General features: G+C 43.0%; 1 protein-coding gene across 1 annotated transcript; it reads left to right on the top strand.

Moving 5' to 3' along the window:
* Positions 1-63: 63 nt before the first annotated feature.
* plpp6 (phospholipid phosphatase 6) lies at positions 64-14546 on the top strand. The gene is made up of 2 exons (XM_080734771.1): positions 64-1045; positions 10300-14546. The coding sequence occupies exons 1-2, from the start codon at positions 550-552 to the stop codon at positions 10665-10667; spliced, it is 864 nt and encodes a 287-aa protein (XP_080590897.1). The 5' UTR covers positions 64-549; the 3' UTR covers positions 10668-14546.
* Positions 14547-16830: the final 2284 nt, after the last annotated feature.

Here is a 16830-nt window from a genome sequence, read left to right as displayed (position 1 = left end):
ACGGTAAAACAAAACAAAAAAAATATTGTTATGAAACTGTGGTGTGAATCATAATAACGCTAGTAGACGCGTACAGTCACAGGTAGAGTTGGTTTGACAAAATTTTTTTTTTATTTTTGCCACAAAAATAAAAAATTATATTATAATCATGCAAGCTATTTCAACATGACTACACGCTGGACTTTTTATGATTGATTTATTCTATTAATATTGTTTGCAAAGCAACAGCAACCAACCAAGCCTAGCTTTGTGGTCATGTGTAGAAATCCACGTCACATAGTAATACTCCATTTCCCCAAATGCTTTGCGATAGATTAAGAACAACAAACATGGCGAATCAGAGGAAAGCTGTTGCTGCTTCCATTGAAGACTGCTTCGCATGGACGTGAAGGGAATCCGCTAGTGTCTTAAAAAAAGCGATGAAATAAATAAATAATAACTAGAGGACACACATCGCGGAACAGCGCTGCAGAACACTTTAACACGGGGTCGTGCAGCACCGGATCATACTTTTACTGTAAATAACAACAGCAAAAGGAAATCAAAATAATGCCGTCTCCCAAAGCAAAGAACCCCATGCGCAGCGGAGGAGGCTCCGGCTCTGGCAGCCCGAGCAGCGGCAGCAACAACGGACCCCGCTACGACTTCGTGTCGCTGAACAGAACCCCTCCGCCGCACCTCATCCAGCGCCAGGGCTCGGACCCGGTGGCCGCGGCCAATATAGCCCGCCTCCGGGCCGAGGGGAGCCCCACGCGGCGCCGGGGCTCCGGCTCGTCCACGGGCTCCATGCCCGAGGAGGACTGCATGCGACTCAACCCCTCGTTCTATGGCATCGCGCTGAGCTCGCTGCTGGCCATCGACCTGTGGCTCTCCAAGCGGCTCGGGGTGTGCGCCTCCGAGGACTCGTCCTGGGGAAGCATCCGCCCGCTGATGAAGCTGGTGGAGGTGTCGGGCCACGGGATCCCCTGGCTGGTGGGCACCGCCTACTGCCTGTACAAGAGCGACACCGCCGCGGGACAAGAGGTCATACTCAATCTGTTGATGGGTAAGACAAGAGCCTGTTAGATTCTGGAGTTTTAATTATACCAAACGTGTTTTGATCATCTACTGATCTTCATTACCCTTTATGGCAGAGGCTCAGCTGACATAAAACCATGCTTCATGTTTTTATTTTGCACTGTTGCATGGTGACATGCGTTTGCTTTGCAGATGCGATGCGGTAGGCAGGGTAGCCCCACCACCGATATGAATGAAGCAGTTCTGTCATCACACACACACCCACACAGACAGAACCCCTTTTATCCTCCCCTCCCTGCCATCATGTTCAGCGTGCCACCCCTGTCCTGAGCTGTCACGTCCATTCAAAGTGCAAGCATCACCACCACTCCTCCTGTCATAATGCCCGCAGTAATTGCCGTCTTCCACCTGTAGATGTCACCTGTCATTCGTTCTGACATCTCAGCACACTGCAGGCATTCCCCAGCTCCCTCTCCTCTGCTTTCTCTGCATTACATAAGTATTCCATTTCCAACCATCTTTGCCATTCTCATTCCATTCAACAAATAGAATGATAATGCACATCTTCCACTTACTCTGTTCCTATACCTAAATGTACAACGTAAGCAAGCATACAGTAGGCTACTGTATTGTTTAATATGTCTTATGTGTACTATCTATGTATCTGCATTCTGGACTGTATATATAATATTATTGCTCTGCTAGTAAACCAGACTGTTGTCTCATGATGACAGCTCAACTAACTATACATATAACTAAACTGACAGGTTAATAGACTCTAATTTGATTGAGCCTGATGAGAGAGTGTTCTGGTGTTTGTAATGGTAAAGAGACGGGCAAGGTGCAACAGCTGACGAAATAAGATGTTAATTAATTGGCAAGTTTTAATCATCATGATTACATTTGACTTTTGCTTGTTCATTCATTGTGCAGCAGCCCCTAATCTGATGTCATCTCAGTTTCTCAATCCTCACCTAAACGCACAGAGCAGCAGTGCACGCTCACTCTAATGCATATTCCTGTAAAACTGTGTAGCCTACTGCCGCATTGTCTGATGATACCTACCCTACCCTCTCACAGGGAGTCTTAACAGCCAGCCATAAGCACTGTAGCAGCCTGCAGACAGAACACTGCTCCTCTGTGAGCAGAGCACAGAATGCCAAGCAGACAAGAGCACAGCGAGGAAACCCCTTGCAGAGGGGGGGGGGGGGGGGGGCGGGGGTGCTTACAGGTAGCTTACAGGTAGCCATTGTACAAATAGTATGTATGGTATTTATCTTACAAAGATCACATCAATCGATGTCATGCCTCATTGAGTCACTGACTAAGGCCTTATGAATACTGGCAGCCCAAATTTGATTTGCATCCAGATTGGAGTTGGATTGGTTTTATGGCTAAGGGATGTGATTCAAATTACATCCATGTAATGAAACCATTACAGCCAAAAATCTGATTAGGGCTGCCAGTGTTGAGAAATATTTTCCAATCAGCACACAGTTTGGACGATATGGTTATTGTCCCTGGGGGGTTGGATGGAGAGACATGAGAGATAGCCAGGTGTTCCCAGGGGTGTCGCAACAAATTCTGGGCCCCGGGTACAAGGATTCACTGCGGGGCCCCTGTGCTTTAACTATTGAAAAATAGCAGATATACAAGCTCACAGCGCGGCACCGAGTGCCGCGCTGCGAGCTTGTAGATCTGCTATTTTTGAAAAATCATGAAAATCTTTGAATATTTCAAATCCTTCTGAGTTTTTATTTTTTAAACCTATGTTTCTAACGGAACCCCATCTCAAAATATTTAGTTCCAGGGACCCCCCAGAAGCAAAATTTGAGTTACAAATGTTCGCTTAAAAAATACATATATTCAAAGATTTGCACACATGTTCACGACTTAAACAAAAATAGCAGATCTGCAAGCTCGCAGCGCGGCACTCGGTGCCGCGCTGTGAGCTTGTATATCTGCTATTTTTCAATAGCTAAAGTATGAAATAATTAAGGCCCCTGGCCCTCCACCACATTGGGCCCTAGTAACTCAGTCCCACTTTCCTACCCCTTGTGACGCCCCTGTGTGTTCCTCTGTGTCTCTGTGAGGCTTTCCGAGGCTACTGTGAGGCTGACACAGACGTGGGATATTCTACATGACCAGTTACGTATTATGTTTGAAGGAGAACGTCACCCATTCTAAACCTTATCTTTATATAATTGGTCCTCATTAATTCTCATTAAAGAGGGCATGGCATCATTTCCATCTACTCACTAACGCGCAGCATGACATTGGTGGGCTGTGGACAGTTCATAAACCTGCCTACCAATGACATCATCAATGGGGATTCCAAGCTAATAGAAACTACAGACTTTCTCTTAAAGTTATTGTACCGAAATAGAAGTCATTGTTCTTGCATCAATAAGATATTTAACCCATTTAGGCCTAGAATTATTGAATGCTTTAACCAGTGAAAAATAGCAGATATACAAGCTCACAGCGCAGCACCGAGTGCCGCGCTGCGAGCTTGTAGATCTGCTATTTTTGAAAAAGTCGTTTTCACTGCCTTCATTGATACAAAAACGAGTCAGGTTGTTCTGTTGACTGGTGGTTTATTAAGGCACACTTGAATGTCTCCAAAACCAACGTAAAACTGTAAATAAAGCATAAATACAAGACAAAGTAAATAATAGAACATAAAGCTTAACAGGTAACTCATAAACATAAGGAAATAATACAAAACGAATAACAATCCATTTACCTCACTGGCTGCATCCACGACAATGAAGGTAATGAGTACAAAATGCCCAAAGAGTACATGAACTTGCCACAAACTTTGCCAGCACCATGCTGCGAACAAACACACGTCCGTCCGTCCGTCCGTCCGTCCGTCCGTCCGTCCGTCCGTCCGTCCGTCCGTCCGTCCGTCCGCACGGACGTGTGCAACACACTGAGCTGCTGGGAAGCCATTAACCGGCACACCATATAGTAAACTAGCCGGAATACACGTAAAAGGCAACTTCCTGTGCATTACTTTGCTTAGAATAATAAACATATTAACAAACTTAGAAAACAACAAATAAATGACTAAATAGATGCCATGGCGGCAGTTACACTCCCCACCAAATCACTTCTGGGATTTCACATGACCTTGAACTCACACACAATGGAACTCAATATTGTTGACCTTCAACGTGATACAAAAAGCATGTGTAAAATAACAACCTTTGTACAACCTTAAATTGTGTATCATTTCTTCAATGTACAACCATTCAAATACATAAATTCAAGATCAATAGACACCAATATTATGGCTTCAACCTTTGACTTGTTTGAGACCTTGGACGTCAAAACACAAATGAGCAACAGTTTTCACAGCAGTCTTTAGTCAGGTGGTCGACTGTTCTTGCCTTCCACATTAGCATCTTTTAGAACCTTTTTCCTGTTCTCCCTAAAGTTGTCTCTTTTCTTCTTCCCTCTCCAGTTCCTTATTTCATGGCCTTGATCTTTCTTGGAGCTTTGGGGGAACTTGTGGCTTTTAGCTGCTACTTTCTTGTCAGCAGGCTTCTTGGCTTTCTTGGGCGATTTCTTTGTGGCTGCAGGCTTCTTTGCTGCCACCTTCTTCGGCTTCTTAGCTGCTGCAGGTTGCTTGGGTGCAGCAGGCTTCTTGGCTGCCACCTTCTTGGGCTTCTTAGCTGCTGGCTTCTTTGCTGCCATCTTCTTGGGCTTCTTAGCTGCTGCAGGTTGCTTGTTTGCAGCATGCTTCTTTGCTTTAACTGCCATCTTAACAACAGGCTGCTTTACAGTCACCTTGTCTGCAGTCTTGTTAGTCTCTGAAGAGTAAGGAACATCAGAGCATTTAGGCTTAACCAGGGTTGGGGTGCCTGGTAGAGCTTGTGGGGCATATTGGTTTTTAAGTGCCTCCAAGCGCTCAATATCTTGCCGGATCTGCTCCATTGCATGTTCTCTTGCAAGGTACTCCGCTTTCATCTGATCCAGCTCCCTTTGTCGCTGCTCCTGCTCTGCCACCCTCCGCAGAACTGCCAGTATGGCTGCAGCTTCCTTCTCCTCAGGCCACTCAGAATCCTCATCCCTCCCATCAATGTGGACCTGAGCAGTCTGGACAATATACTTTGTGACTTTCTTACATTTATCAAGCCTGCAATACAGGTCACTGGTTGGAGTTTCGATTTCACAATATGCATTGTAAATGCCATTTAATTCTTCAAGATCTTTTTCAATTGCTTTGACTTCCTGTCTCAAATTTTCAATTGGAGCCTGGTTAAGGACACCCCTTTTGATTATTTTTGCTTGGACTTTCCAGTGATCATAAACGTAATCAAACTTGTAAAACAAAACCCTTGATCTTTCGGGTTGCAAACTTTCTTTAAAAGGTTCCATTTGTTGGACTGGTTCTTTAACTTTGTGTAGGCAACTTTGATTGTGCAGGTTCTTTAAATGTCCTTGTCAACTCACTTGCTCGAGTTGTTCAACTTTTGACATCTTTAACTTTAACCCACACACTTAACTTATAACCACACACTTAAACCATTAGTCCCATGTCAAATTAACCTTCATTTCGACACTTTACACCTTGAACATTATGCAACACTTTAAGAGCACCTTACAAAACTATGAATAAAAAGGTCCTTAATTCAGTCATGGCTCATTTGCATAACAATGCGATTTCTCTTCTTTCTTGAACGAATGTCACTTGAATGCACATGGTAGTATAGCACCACAGTCAGTTCCTTTACGACTTTTGCTTTGAACTGTGTGCACTAACCTTCAGGCGTCTTGATGAACAAAAGCGTGTCTTTCTTTAGCTGGCAAAGTAGCGTGGCTCTACTGTGCTCTTTGGGCGAGAACTTGGGAATTTGATCGTCCACTGTGCAGCTCCGTGAAACGGCGAGTTTGAGTCGAAAACGGCCCGCGAGGGCGTCGCTTGGTCCCGGTTCAGCAGCAGGGCTCCTGCCTACCAGATCAGAAGCGGCTGCCGTCCGGAGACCTCCACACAGGTTGAGTTGTTAACTTGGAACTGCCCGTGGATCGGATCGATGCATTGAGTTTTACTTTCACTGCCTTCATTGATACAAAAACGAGTCAGGTTGTTCTGTTGACTGGTGGTTTATTAAGGCACACTTGAATGTCTCCAAAACCAACGTAAAACTGTAAATAAAGCATAAATACAAGACAAAGTAAATAATAGAACATAAAGCTTAACAGGTAACTCATAAACATAAGGAAATAATACAAAACGAATAACAATCCATTTACCTCACTGGCTGCATCCACGACAATGAAGGTAATGAGTACAAAATGCCCAAAGAGTACATGAACTTGCCACAAACTTTGCCAGCACCATGCTGCGAACAAACACACGTCCGTCCGTCCGTCCGTCCGTCCGTCCGTCCGTCCGTCCGCACGGACGTGTGCAACACACTGAGCTGCTGGGAAGCCATTAACCGGCACACCATATAGTAAACTAGCCGGAATACACGTAAAAGGCAACTTCCTGTGCATTACTTTGCTTAGAATAATAAACATATTAACAAACTTAGAAAACAACAAATAAATGACTAAATAGATGCCATGGCGGCAGTTACAGTCGTGAAAATGTGTGCAAATCTTTGAATATATGTATTTTCAAAGCGAACGTTTGTAACACAAATTTTGCTTCTGGGTGGTCCCTGGAACTAGATATTTTGAAATGGGGGTCCGTGGCCAAATAAATATCATTTTGGGGGTCCTTCACATGAAAAGGTTTGAGCACCACTGACTAGGGTTGCCAACTCCCAGAGTTTCAAATACGGGACACTTTCTAAGGAAACATGCGCCGCCAAAGGCGGCGCCGAAAAATCGCATATTTTCGGTTATAAAGTTGGCTAAAACGGGCATTTTCCTATATTAAATCATATTTTTCCTTTCACAATAATAATTCGGGTGTCTTTGGGCCGAAAAATCGGATATTTTCGGTTATAAAGTTGGCTAAAACGGGCATTTTCCTATATTAAATCATATTTTTCCTTTCACAATAATAATTCGGGTGTCTTTGGGCCGAAAAATCGGATATTTTCGGTTATAACGTTGGCTAAAATGTGTATTTTCCTCTATTAAATCATATTTTTCCTTTCACAATATTAATTCGGGTGTCTCAATTTTCCAAAACATATCGCCTAGGTCTACCTGGTCCTTATGTGCCCACTCTCTGGTTACCCAACACTAGTTTAATCATATTGGCATACAACAATAACCATTAGGTTTTAAAAACAAAATCAACGCATGCTTATGTTATTTCACATACCAGCCTGTCTGGGGTCGCTTTAGTTGGCAGACAAGATTACTGTAGTGTTCCCAGGAATACCAATATCCATGGCTTATTTTCTGTTGCTTGCCTGCTTTTTCACCTTTTTGTTTAGCCTATCACCTATCATGGATTCATGTCTAATATGTTTGTACACAATCTTCTGTCACACGTTTTTTTAAGACATTATTAAACAATGTTCTGAGCCGAGCACTGTCGTATGGTCGCTCGCACGCACTCGTTTCATCTCTCGCATAGTGAGAGCCAGTATAGTGGCATGGTCATGATGGACCTCCAGAAGGCATTTGACACCGTGGATCATGCTATTCTGATTGAGAAACTAAAAGCCATCGGTCTTGACAGCGCAGCAGTGAGCTGGATGCAATCTTACCTGGTGGGGAGGGAACAGGTGGTGGAGATTAACGGTACCCTGTCCCCCCCCCCTCCCAGTAAGCTGTGGAGTTCCCCAAGGTAGCATACTGGGACCTCTGTTGTTCCTAATATACGTGAACGACATGGCATCTGCTTGCGACTGCAACCTGTTCCTGTTCGCGGATGACTCGGCTCTCCTAGTCTCGGGCAAGGACCACTTGCAGGTTGAAAAGACACTTAACTCTGAACTGAGTAAGATCTGCACATGGCTTAACGACAACAAATTATCAATTCACCTGGGCAAAACCGAGTCCATCCTCTTTGGATCAAATCATAACCTCAAAAAGGTAGAGAACTTCACAATCAAAGTGGGTGACAAGGTCATAACACGAAAAAACGAAATCTCCTACTTAGGATGTATCCTTGAAGCTAATCTTTCCAGCGAAAAGATGACTTCAAAAGTAATACAAAAAATCAACCAACGAACTCGTTTCCTACAGAGGATCGCCCCAATGGTCAACTTCAACACACTGAAGACCATAGCTGGTGCAATAATCCAGCCCCTCTTTGACTATGGAGTCCACGTATGGTATCGTGACGCCCCACAAGCCCTAAAAACTAAACTCCAAACAGCCCAAAATAAACTAATTAGGGTCCTGCTTAACCTTCCCAATCAGACTCACCTCACCGCTACTCACCAGTTAAGAGTGGGGTGGCTCAGAGTAGATGACAGAGTACAGCAACTTGCAATGGGCCTGGTGTACAAGATACACTACACCACTATGATACCCAAGTACCTGTCAAAATACTTTAAAAACGTTAAGGATGTCCATAATTACAACACCAGAGGCAGTGCCACAGATCACGTTCAACCCAGAGTCAACTCAAAGAAAGGGTCGAACTCGTTCTTCTGCTACACCACAAAAATGTGGAATGCCTTACCGAAGGCCATAAAGGAGTGTGGATCACTAGCATCCTTTAAAATTGCCCTAAAAAACCACTTACAGGCAGCAGCCGTTCACAACTGGTAAAAACCTAGCCCGACCCTACCCTCCCTGCCCCTTCCTTGTATATACTGTACATACTGATTGTTTAGACTTACTGTTACCTGCCCCTTCCTTGTATATATTGTATATACTGTACTTACTGATTGTATAGACCTACTGTTTTCTTTTTTTCTTTACATATCTACTGCATAGTACTGTGTTCTATTTGTCTGTCATTCAATGTTATATGAGATACTTTAATGGTTTCCTGTTGAAATAAGCTTAGTCTTTTCATGGATCTCCTTTTAGTAGACCTTGTACCAGTGAACTGTACCGTCATGAATCTGTACATTTTCCTATGCAAACTTCTAATAAAGCCTTCAATCAATCAATCAAAGCAGGCAACTTGTGTGGAGTGAACCTACAGCCCATGCTTGGGAAGGGAGTGTGTAGGGGGCGGAGACTGTGTCTTAGCAACACTCAGAGCCGTATGTTAATAAGCCAATCAGCTGCTTACAAACAGCCCAGCGCCTCTCACAGCAATGGGATGCAGCACTTGTCTCAGAGGAGAGAGAGCAGAGTGGAAGTGGAAGCTCTCTGACAGGCAGAATCGCTGTCATTTCTCAATTAAATCATCCCGTCATTCATATTTATCCCCCAACCTTAAAATACGGGACAAAGAGCGTCCCGTTTCAGTTCAATACGGGACACGTCTTTTAGTTTCCAAAAAAGGGACGATCCCGTATTTTACGGGACGGTTGGTAACCCTACCACTGACATAGTAGTCTCTCAAGAACAGACTAACTGAGCTCCAGACCTCCAGTCAAGTGAAAAGGACCTTTTCTTTGACGATGGCTGGCCAGATTGCTGACATAGAAACATAGTTTTTTTTTCCCAAAAACCTTAGAAGGATTCAAAAGACACTTGAAATGATGTGGGTTTCTGAACTGTCCACAGCCCACCTCTAAGACACAGAGTGAATAGACATGAAATGAAATGGTGCAATCTTAGAAGGTTGGGAATGGGTGAAGGCTTGAAGCGCTCCTTTTAATGTGTGCACATGTTCAAAAGGAAAGATAAAGATAAAAGGACTTTTTCATCTCTCACATGACTGCTGATATAGTCCCAATTAAAGAGACATGAGTGACAGGCCTGCTTATTAAGGCTAAAGCAATCTTTTTATAGTCACTGACTAAAGTAAATAATAAAGGTTGACAACCCCAGGCTGTTACTGTCATGGAGCTACAGTACCATATGTCCCCAGCTTACCTCTTTACCTCTATATATTTAATCAGACTCATTCTGTTTGCCTATGACTGTTTGTGTATGGAGTTTATAGCGTAATTAATGTCTGTACTTCGCAGATGTCTGTTGTCATTCCAAGCTTTGATTATATGGTTTGTGAACAATGGGTGAATCAGAATCGGCTTAATTGTCAGATTTGTCACATCATAGGTTTACAGAAGTGGATGAAATTTGTTTTTGTGCATCATTCCCACCTTTATAGATATTTTCCATAGAAGAAAGAAAGGGCAGAAGAAGAGGGGGGTTGTACTGGACTTAATTTCCTGACACTCTGTTTGCTCATAGTGAGTATTTAACTCTGCTTCTCTCTTCCCCCGTTGCCTACTGTAGCCCTGTTATTGGACCTGGTGTTGGTGGGCATCGTGAAGGCGCTGGTACGTCGGCGCAGGCCAAACCACAACCGCATGGACATGTTCGCCACCTTCTCTGTGGACCGCTACTCCTTCCCTTCTGGCCATGCCACGCGCGCCGCCATGTGCGCCCGCTTCGTCCTGGCGCACCTGGTGCTGGCCGCCCCGCTGCGCGTCCTGGTCCTGCTGTGGGCCGCGTTGGTCGGGCTGAGCCGGGTTCTGCTGGGCCGTCACAATGTGACGGATGTGCTGTTCGGGTTCTGGATGGGATACTGCCAGTACAACCTGGTGGAGCTGCTCTGGCTCTCGCCTCAAAGCCTGCAAGGACTGCTGGTGCCTCTGGCCTGAGAGGAGTGACTGTAGGAGTAGAGGAGGAGGTGATGTGGTCAGCAATGGTGTGAGGTTTACGGTCGGACTACACCAGGCTTTTCAGGGAGCGCATGTGAGCGCATGTTGCACGCGTACAGCGTGTTTGGAAGAATCCAATTGATATCAATGAGACCGGCTACCGCTACACCAGGCGTGCGGATACGCGAGCCCCGCAGACGCAGGCTTTAAAATAGGACTGGACCTAAAAGTGCGTGTGTGCGTATGCCAGACTCGCGTGCGTGTCCGCGCAGATTCTCTGGTGTAGTCCGGCCGTTAAAGGCATTGTTCCATTTCTATGAAAATGTGACTTCAATTTCTTCCAATTACCCATCAAGAAAACAGGAAACTATAATGATTGGGATTGAACTTGACCAAAGGTAGTGAGACCACAACCCCAACCATAGTAGTTTATCGTCGATTAATAAACATTCAATTTAAACGTTCCCATGGGGTCTTACAAGAACTTACAAAGGCACTGTTCCTTTTATATGAAAGTCTATGCTTTCTTCCAATTATGCATCAAAACAGGAGAGAAGAGTATAATGGTTGGGCTTGAATTGACTTGACCAAAGGCAGGGAGAAATTAATAGGCCAGAATAAACTCCAACAAGCCCCCCCCCCCTTCTCTCTCTCTTTACCCACCTGACACCAACAAGTGGTCTTAAGAGAGAACACGGTATGAAAAAGAAACAAAAATGGCACTCGCTTCAATTGGGAGCTTGTGGTTCAATTGGGAACAACACTCACCAACTCATTCTGTTCTTTTACATTCCTCTCTAATGAATGTATATGATTTAATGTATGTACTTGAAATATATGGTTAGGGTTGTTTATTTGATTGATGATGGTTAACCCCCAGTTATGTTATTGTCTGTTTCATAAAGCAGGGCTTTGTTTGCACCAGTCTACCCTGCACCACTGTGAAATAGTTGCACATAAAGTAGAAATTAAAGTAGCATTCTTTCATGTAGTACCTATGACAAAAATGTGCATGTGTGTGTGTGGGATGGCCAAGACGGAGGTGTTGTACTATTTCATTTGGCAATCTTGTTTCTCAAGTCGATGGCATTATTCTTGGATTATTCATTTGTAGAAATCCTGACACTGGATCTATGTACGTGTACGATATGTAATTACCACACATTGATGGCTTTGCATCAAGTTGGTACATGGCTTCATATCAGCATGGAGGGCGAGTAAGGACACCAAGCTGTTTGATTTGTTACGTAGCGTCCTGCGGTAGCGCCAAGGATTATCAATCATTGACGGGCAGGGAAATTGTACGGCAGAGTTTTATAGCGTTGTCGCTTTCTGCCGGACAAAAAAACATTCTCTTTGTGCTTGCAGATAAAGTCGTGCCAGAAACAGTAGTGTTTACGAGCTCCTGTGAGGTTGAACTGACCTATAATAACTCCTGGTTGAAATCACTTGATACTTGCAATAATTAATTTATTATCCCTGCGCGATTGATTATGTTGTGAAACCGTCCGTCCGTCAGTCTGCCTGTCTGTCTGTGCGTATCTCTGACTGTCCGTCTGCGAGCAGCTGATCATTGATGCTGACAATGGCATCAATGAAAATGTCTGGGTGTCGATATTGAGACGTGTTGTGTTTGATGTTCTATTTTTGTGTCCTGCATCCAGCAAGGTCTCTTGCTCTGTGCTGCATCTTTTGCTATTTCTGAGAGCTGCCCAAACACACCGGTCCACTTACACATGTGGATCAGTATATGCATGCACGTGTGTGTGTGTGCATGCGTATGTGTCTGTCATATTATGCAGCCGAATACTTTTACCATCACTAAGGTTTCTAGGAGTTTAATCGGTCAAGATGTAACTGGCGGCACAGAGGCTGTCAACCCACTGTGTGGGTGTTTGGGACATGTCACCACACGCGCTGTACTGCTTTTTATCTTAAGTTAACATGACGTTTCATTGGCTTTAGGTATAACATTTGTTGTTTTTGGCCTGCACATCCCTACGTGGGTGAATGGGCAGTTGGCCACCCAATATTGGGGGATGTCCTTGAGTAGCTGTCATGACATCTCATCTCACACACAATGAGTTGAGACGTGTTAGTCTTTTTCAATAGTTTATATTGCTTTTTTATTTTTTGCAATTATCAAAACAATGGCGAATGGTAATTCGAGCTATATTCTTAATATATATAATATTAATGAATAATAATGATGATCACCAGACATGCTAAGGCAAGTGTTAGACAACTGAAATGTTTTACCGGTCGATTTAAAATAAGCATCACTTTAACTCATTCAATCCCAGAAATCTGTGTCATTTTAGATTTTAGCTATATACCTGTATATAGCAACATAATTTTTTTTTTTTTTTTTTTTTTGAAAAACTGTTTAAGAAGATTAAATGCCTTCTGGTCTAAATGGGCTCAAAGAGAATAAGAGTAAAAGACCTGACTTCAGGCATGTTATTCTCCTGTTCCGTCAGGTCAGTACAAAAATAGTATCTGCTACCATCTGCAATTCTGCATTACCCAGGACAGAAAGAACCGACTGAGCTGCGTCCTCCTGGGTTCTGCCAGGATTGTTGTCACATGGAGGTGCAGTTCAGGAATAGAAGAACTGTCGCAGTATGCCGCCGCTGTTGCAGCATCTTGAATAATTTATCTGGATATTAGGGCACATTTCTTTCCTATGACCAGATCACCTGAGGTCCTACTTTCGAGGTATAATCCACAGCAGACCTGAGGGTCCAGAGAGGGTAGAACAATTAACCTTCCACCATAATGTATCCCACCTGTTATCCCCACCTGTACCTAGAGGTACTACACAACAGTCACCCTGTACACAATATGCCTTCCGGTTGTTTCCAAGATCTCTAGCGGAAGTGCTTCGTTTAACGGAAGTTACGTCATGCGGTGCGGGTCTGTTTACATTCCCCAGCGAAAAAACAAAAATAGATTGTAGCTCTTAACTCACTCTTAATAGGTGCAACATTGCCTGAATCAATGTTTTTGTTTGTATATTGTTTATTGTGAGCGCAACTGACGGAGCAGGAGACGTAGACCAGATTTTTTCCAGCGGGGAATACGTTTGCAGGAACACCGCACTGTGAAAAAATACAACTTCCGGGAAAATTCAGCCCCACCTCCTAGAACGGTCTCTGCCTCATATTGTCACCAGGCTTTTCTCTTCGCAGAAGAGTAAATCTTGGCTACGCAAGGCTACACAGCAGTAGGCTATATGGGGAGACACCTGTTGCACAATCAAATTGAACTTGTTAAAAATAAATACCTTTTAAATAAGGCATGCATTTCTTTTGACCTTGGCTTATATTATTATGGCTCAATATGAGGGCTAATTGGTTATAAAAAAAATAAATATGGATGTAAATGCTGCTGCATGGGTATGGGGAACATTTCTGTGTTGGGATGACAAGTTACACAGGCAATAGGTTTAATTGAAAAACTGATATCACAATACTGACTACTTTTTGGCAGCCCCAAAAAGTAGGTTGGAAAAATCTTTGACCTGCAAATGTTGGAGAGAAAATTTAAGTACATTCAGACTGAGGAAACCTGATCAATGCACCATTTTCACCCTGAAATTGTGTATTTTCATTGTAGTGCTGAGAAATATATTTAAATCTTTGATTGTGAGGTAGAGGAACGGAGCAGAGTACATATGTCACCTCTTCTTTTGCTTCTTTCTTTGAAGTGAAGTGAAGCTTGCACAAAACAAATTACGAATTTCACCAACATCTGTAAATCTGTGATGTGACAATAAAGTTGATTCTTGATACGTAGTTCTGTATAGTGTTGTGTTAATGTGCATTGACCATTTCTTTACGTTATTTTTTATTAGGCAACGTATTTCGTCAAGTGGTCACCTACAGTACTTCCATATTGATTTAAAAATGGATAAGCAGGCCATTTGCCCTGACTCTATACTCTAATATGTTCACTTTAAAGTCAACCTGGTGTCCTTGAGCATGAATTATAGGCGAAAATGTTCAATTTATTTTTGAAAATAGCAATACAGTACAAGCAGTGCAGTACAATACAAGCTCGCAAAACACATTGCAGTGTTGGCTTCCCAGCAAGCACGGTCAGGACCTGGACCAATCTGTGACACCTCGATTGGGGCCAGATCACAGCCCATATGGGGATGATCTTGACGTCATTACCGGGACGTCATAAGGACCTTTTTGTTTGACAGGATTTATGTTGGTTGAAATCAGGTGATGTTCTAGGCCAGATAAATATCATAACTAGCTAGATATGTCCCAGAATATATCTTATATGCTCATATTTCAACTAACATTACAAATAATAAAAAGAATCCTGTCTAACAAAAAGTCCATATGACGTCCTGGTAATGATGTCAAGATCATCCCCATATGGGCTGTGATCTGGCCCCAATCGAGACGTCACTGATTGGTCCAGGTCCTGACGTGCTTGCTGGGTTGTAATGTCTTTCGCTGTTTTGTGTGACATTATTGAACAACAAAGTATAAAACAGGGCTTAAGTCGTTAAACAAATCTCAAGCTGTCCAAAAGTGTTTTGAATTTGAGCTTCAGTCCAGTGTACCAGTTAGTGAGAGTAATTGAAGAGACTCAAGAGACTGTTCTTTGGTGCATTGGTCCACGAGGCCTACTGTTTTATTGCACTCTTTCATGCTTCACCTTCTCTCTGCAATAGCCACTCTTGACCTAGATTTAAATTTTCCGTGATTGTGCACGCATTCTCCTGTTTTGCTACCTCTCAGTAGCTGTCTTTTTTTACATACATTCCCAATATATTTGATTGTTCTAAGCGGACCGCTGCTTCATCACATAACTTACTATGCTGTAGTGGCCCACCAGCTGTAGATTTTAAGTTGTTTAGCTATTTTATTGTGTGGTATACACACACACATACGTGTGGTATACACACACACATACACACAGACCAATGTAGTCATTTGAATATATTGTGAAATGTTATTTGGGGTTGATAGTCGTTTTCTGTTTAATGTGAATTGGGGAGATTTACCTATGCCATAAAGACTGCACTGTATGTGTATTTCTTTCTCAATAAATGGAAGCAAATGTGTTACTGTGTTTTATTAATTCCATCAATACGGCCCCAGGTTTAAAATAATCTGTCTTTAGACTACCATGGTCCACTTCCTGTTAATCAAGGTTGATAGATTGCAGCTGCAAGGTAACATTGCAAAATATCTGTACATTGCAAAGCAAGTAGCCTGACACTCAGCCTGAATTGACATTTCGTTTCACTCCATTATCGCCAAAACAAAAATATTAAAGGGGTGTGGCTAGCGATTCAGGGTCTGGAACTAGGCTACAAAGCAAGTGGACAGTCTGGTTACTCAAGAATGCAGAATTTCCAAATGCCTTCCCTCGTGCATGTGAAGCTCAAAGTTGATATTTCTGTATGCTGTAGTGTCTTGTTTATTCTTCAAATCAAGTGATTAACTACAACTCTGATACTGTTTCTTGTGACCTCAGCTTATGAAACTGAAACAATGCAAGGTGATGCATGGATGCTTTGTAACTGGGTAGCACAACTGGTGGTAGCACAGGCAGATGTTTTATATATTGTAATTAGTGTTGCCCGATCCCGATCACGTGATCGGATCGGCCGCCGATATGGCCGTTTTTATAAGATCGGAGATCGGGGAAAAAAAAATCGAAAAAAAAAAAAAAGTTTTTTTTTTTTTTTTTTTTTTTTTCAAAAAAATATTTTCTGGGAGTACTGAAAGTTACAGGTAAGGTGAATGCGATATGACATGTAAGCTTACCATAATCACAGTAATCCTTAATCATTTTCAATCATATTCAAGGGCTTTTGGAGAAATGAGACAGACAGAGCACTGCAGAGGGAAGGTGATTGTGTCAGACTCTGTGTACAGCTGGCAGCTGATGCCAATAAGTAGTAATTGGCCCCTTGCTAATGGATCAAAGGAAGGCAATTATGTCTCTCTGCACTGTCAACTAGCTCAGTGGTTCTCAACCTGTGGGTCGGGACCCCCAGGGGGGGTCCCCAGATGATTAACTTAATGTGCAACATTGTTTTCTCTCTCAACAGTAAACAAATCAACATAAAGTTTAAGTGTATAGAGGGTATCTGCACATTTGAAAGTGAAAAATTAAGGACTTTTTAATACCT

The sequence above is a fragment of the Nannobrachium achirus genome (genome assembly GCF_963921795.1).
Source record: "Nannobrachium achirus genome assembly, chromosome: 1".
Taxonomy (NCBI): domain Eukaryota; kingdom Metazoa; phylum Chordata; class Actinopteri; order Myctophiformes; family Myctophidae; genus Nannobrachium; species Nannobrachium achirus.
The sequence above is the reverse complement of the archived record's forward strand: the minus strand, read 5'-3'. Positions and strand labels throughout refer to the sequence as shown.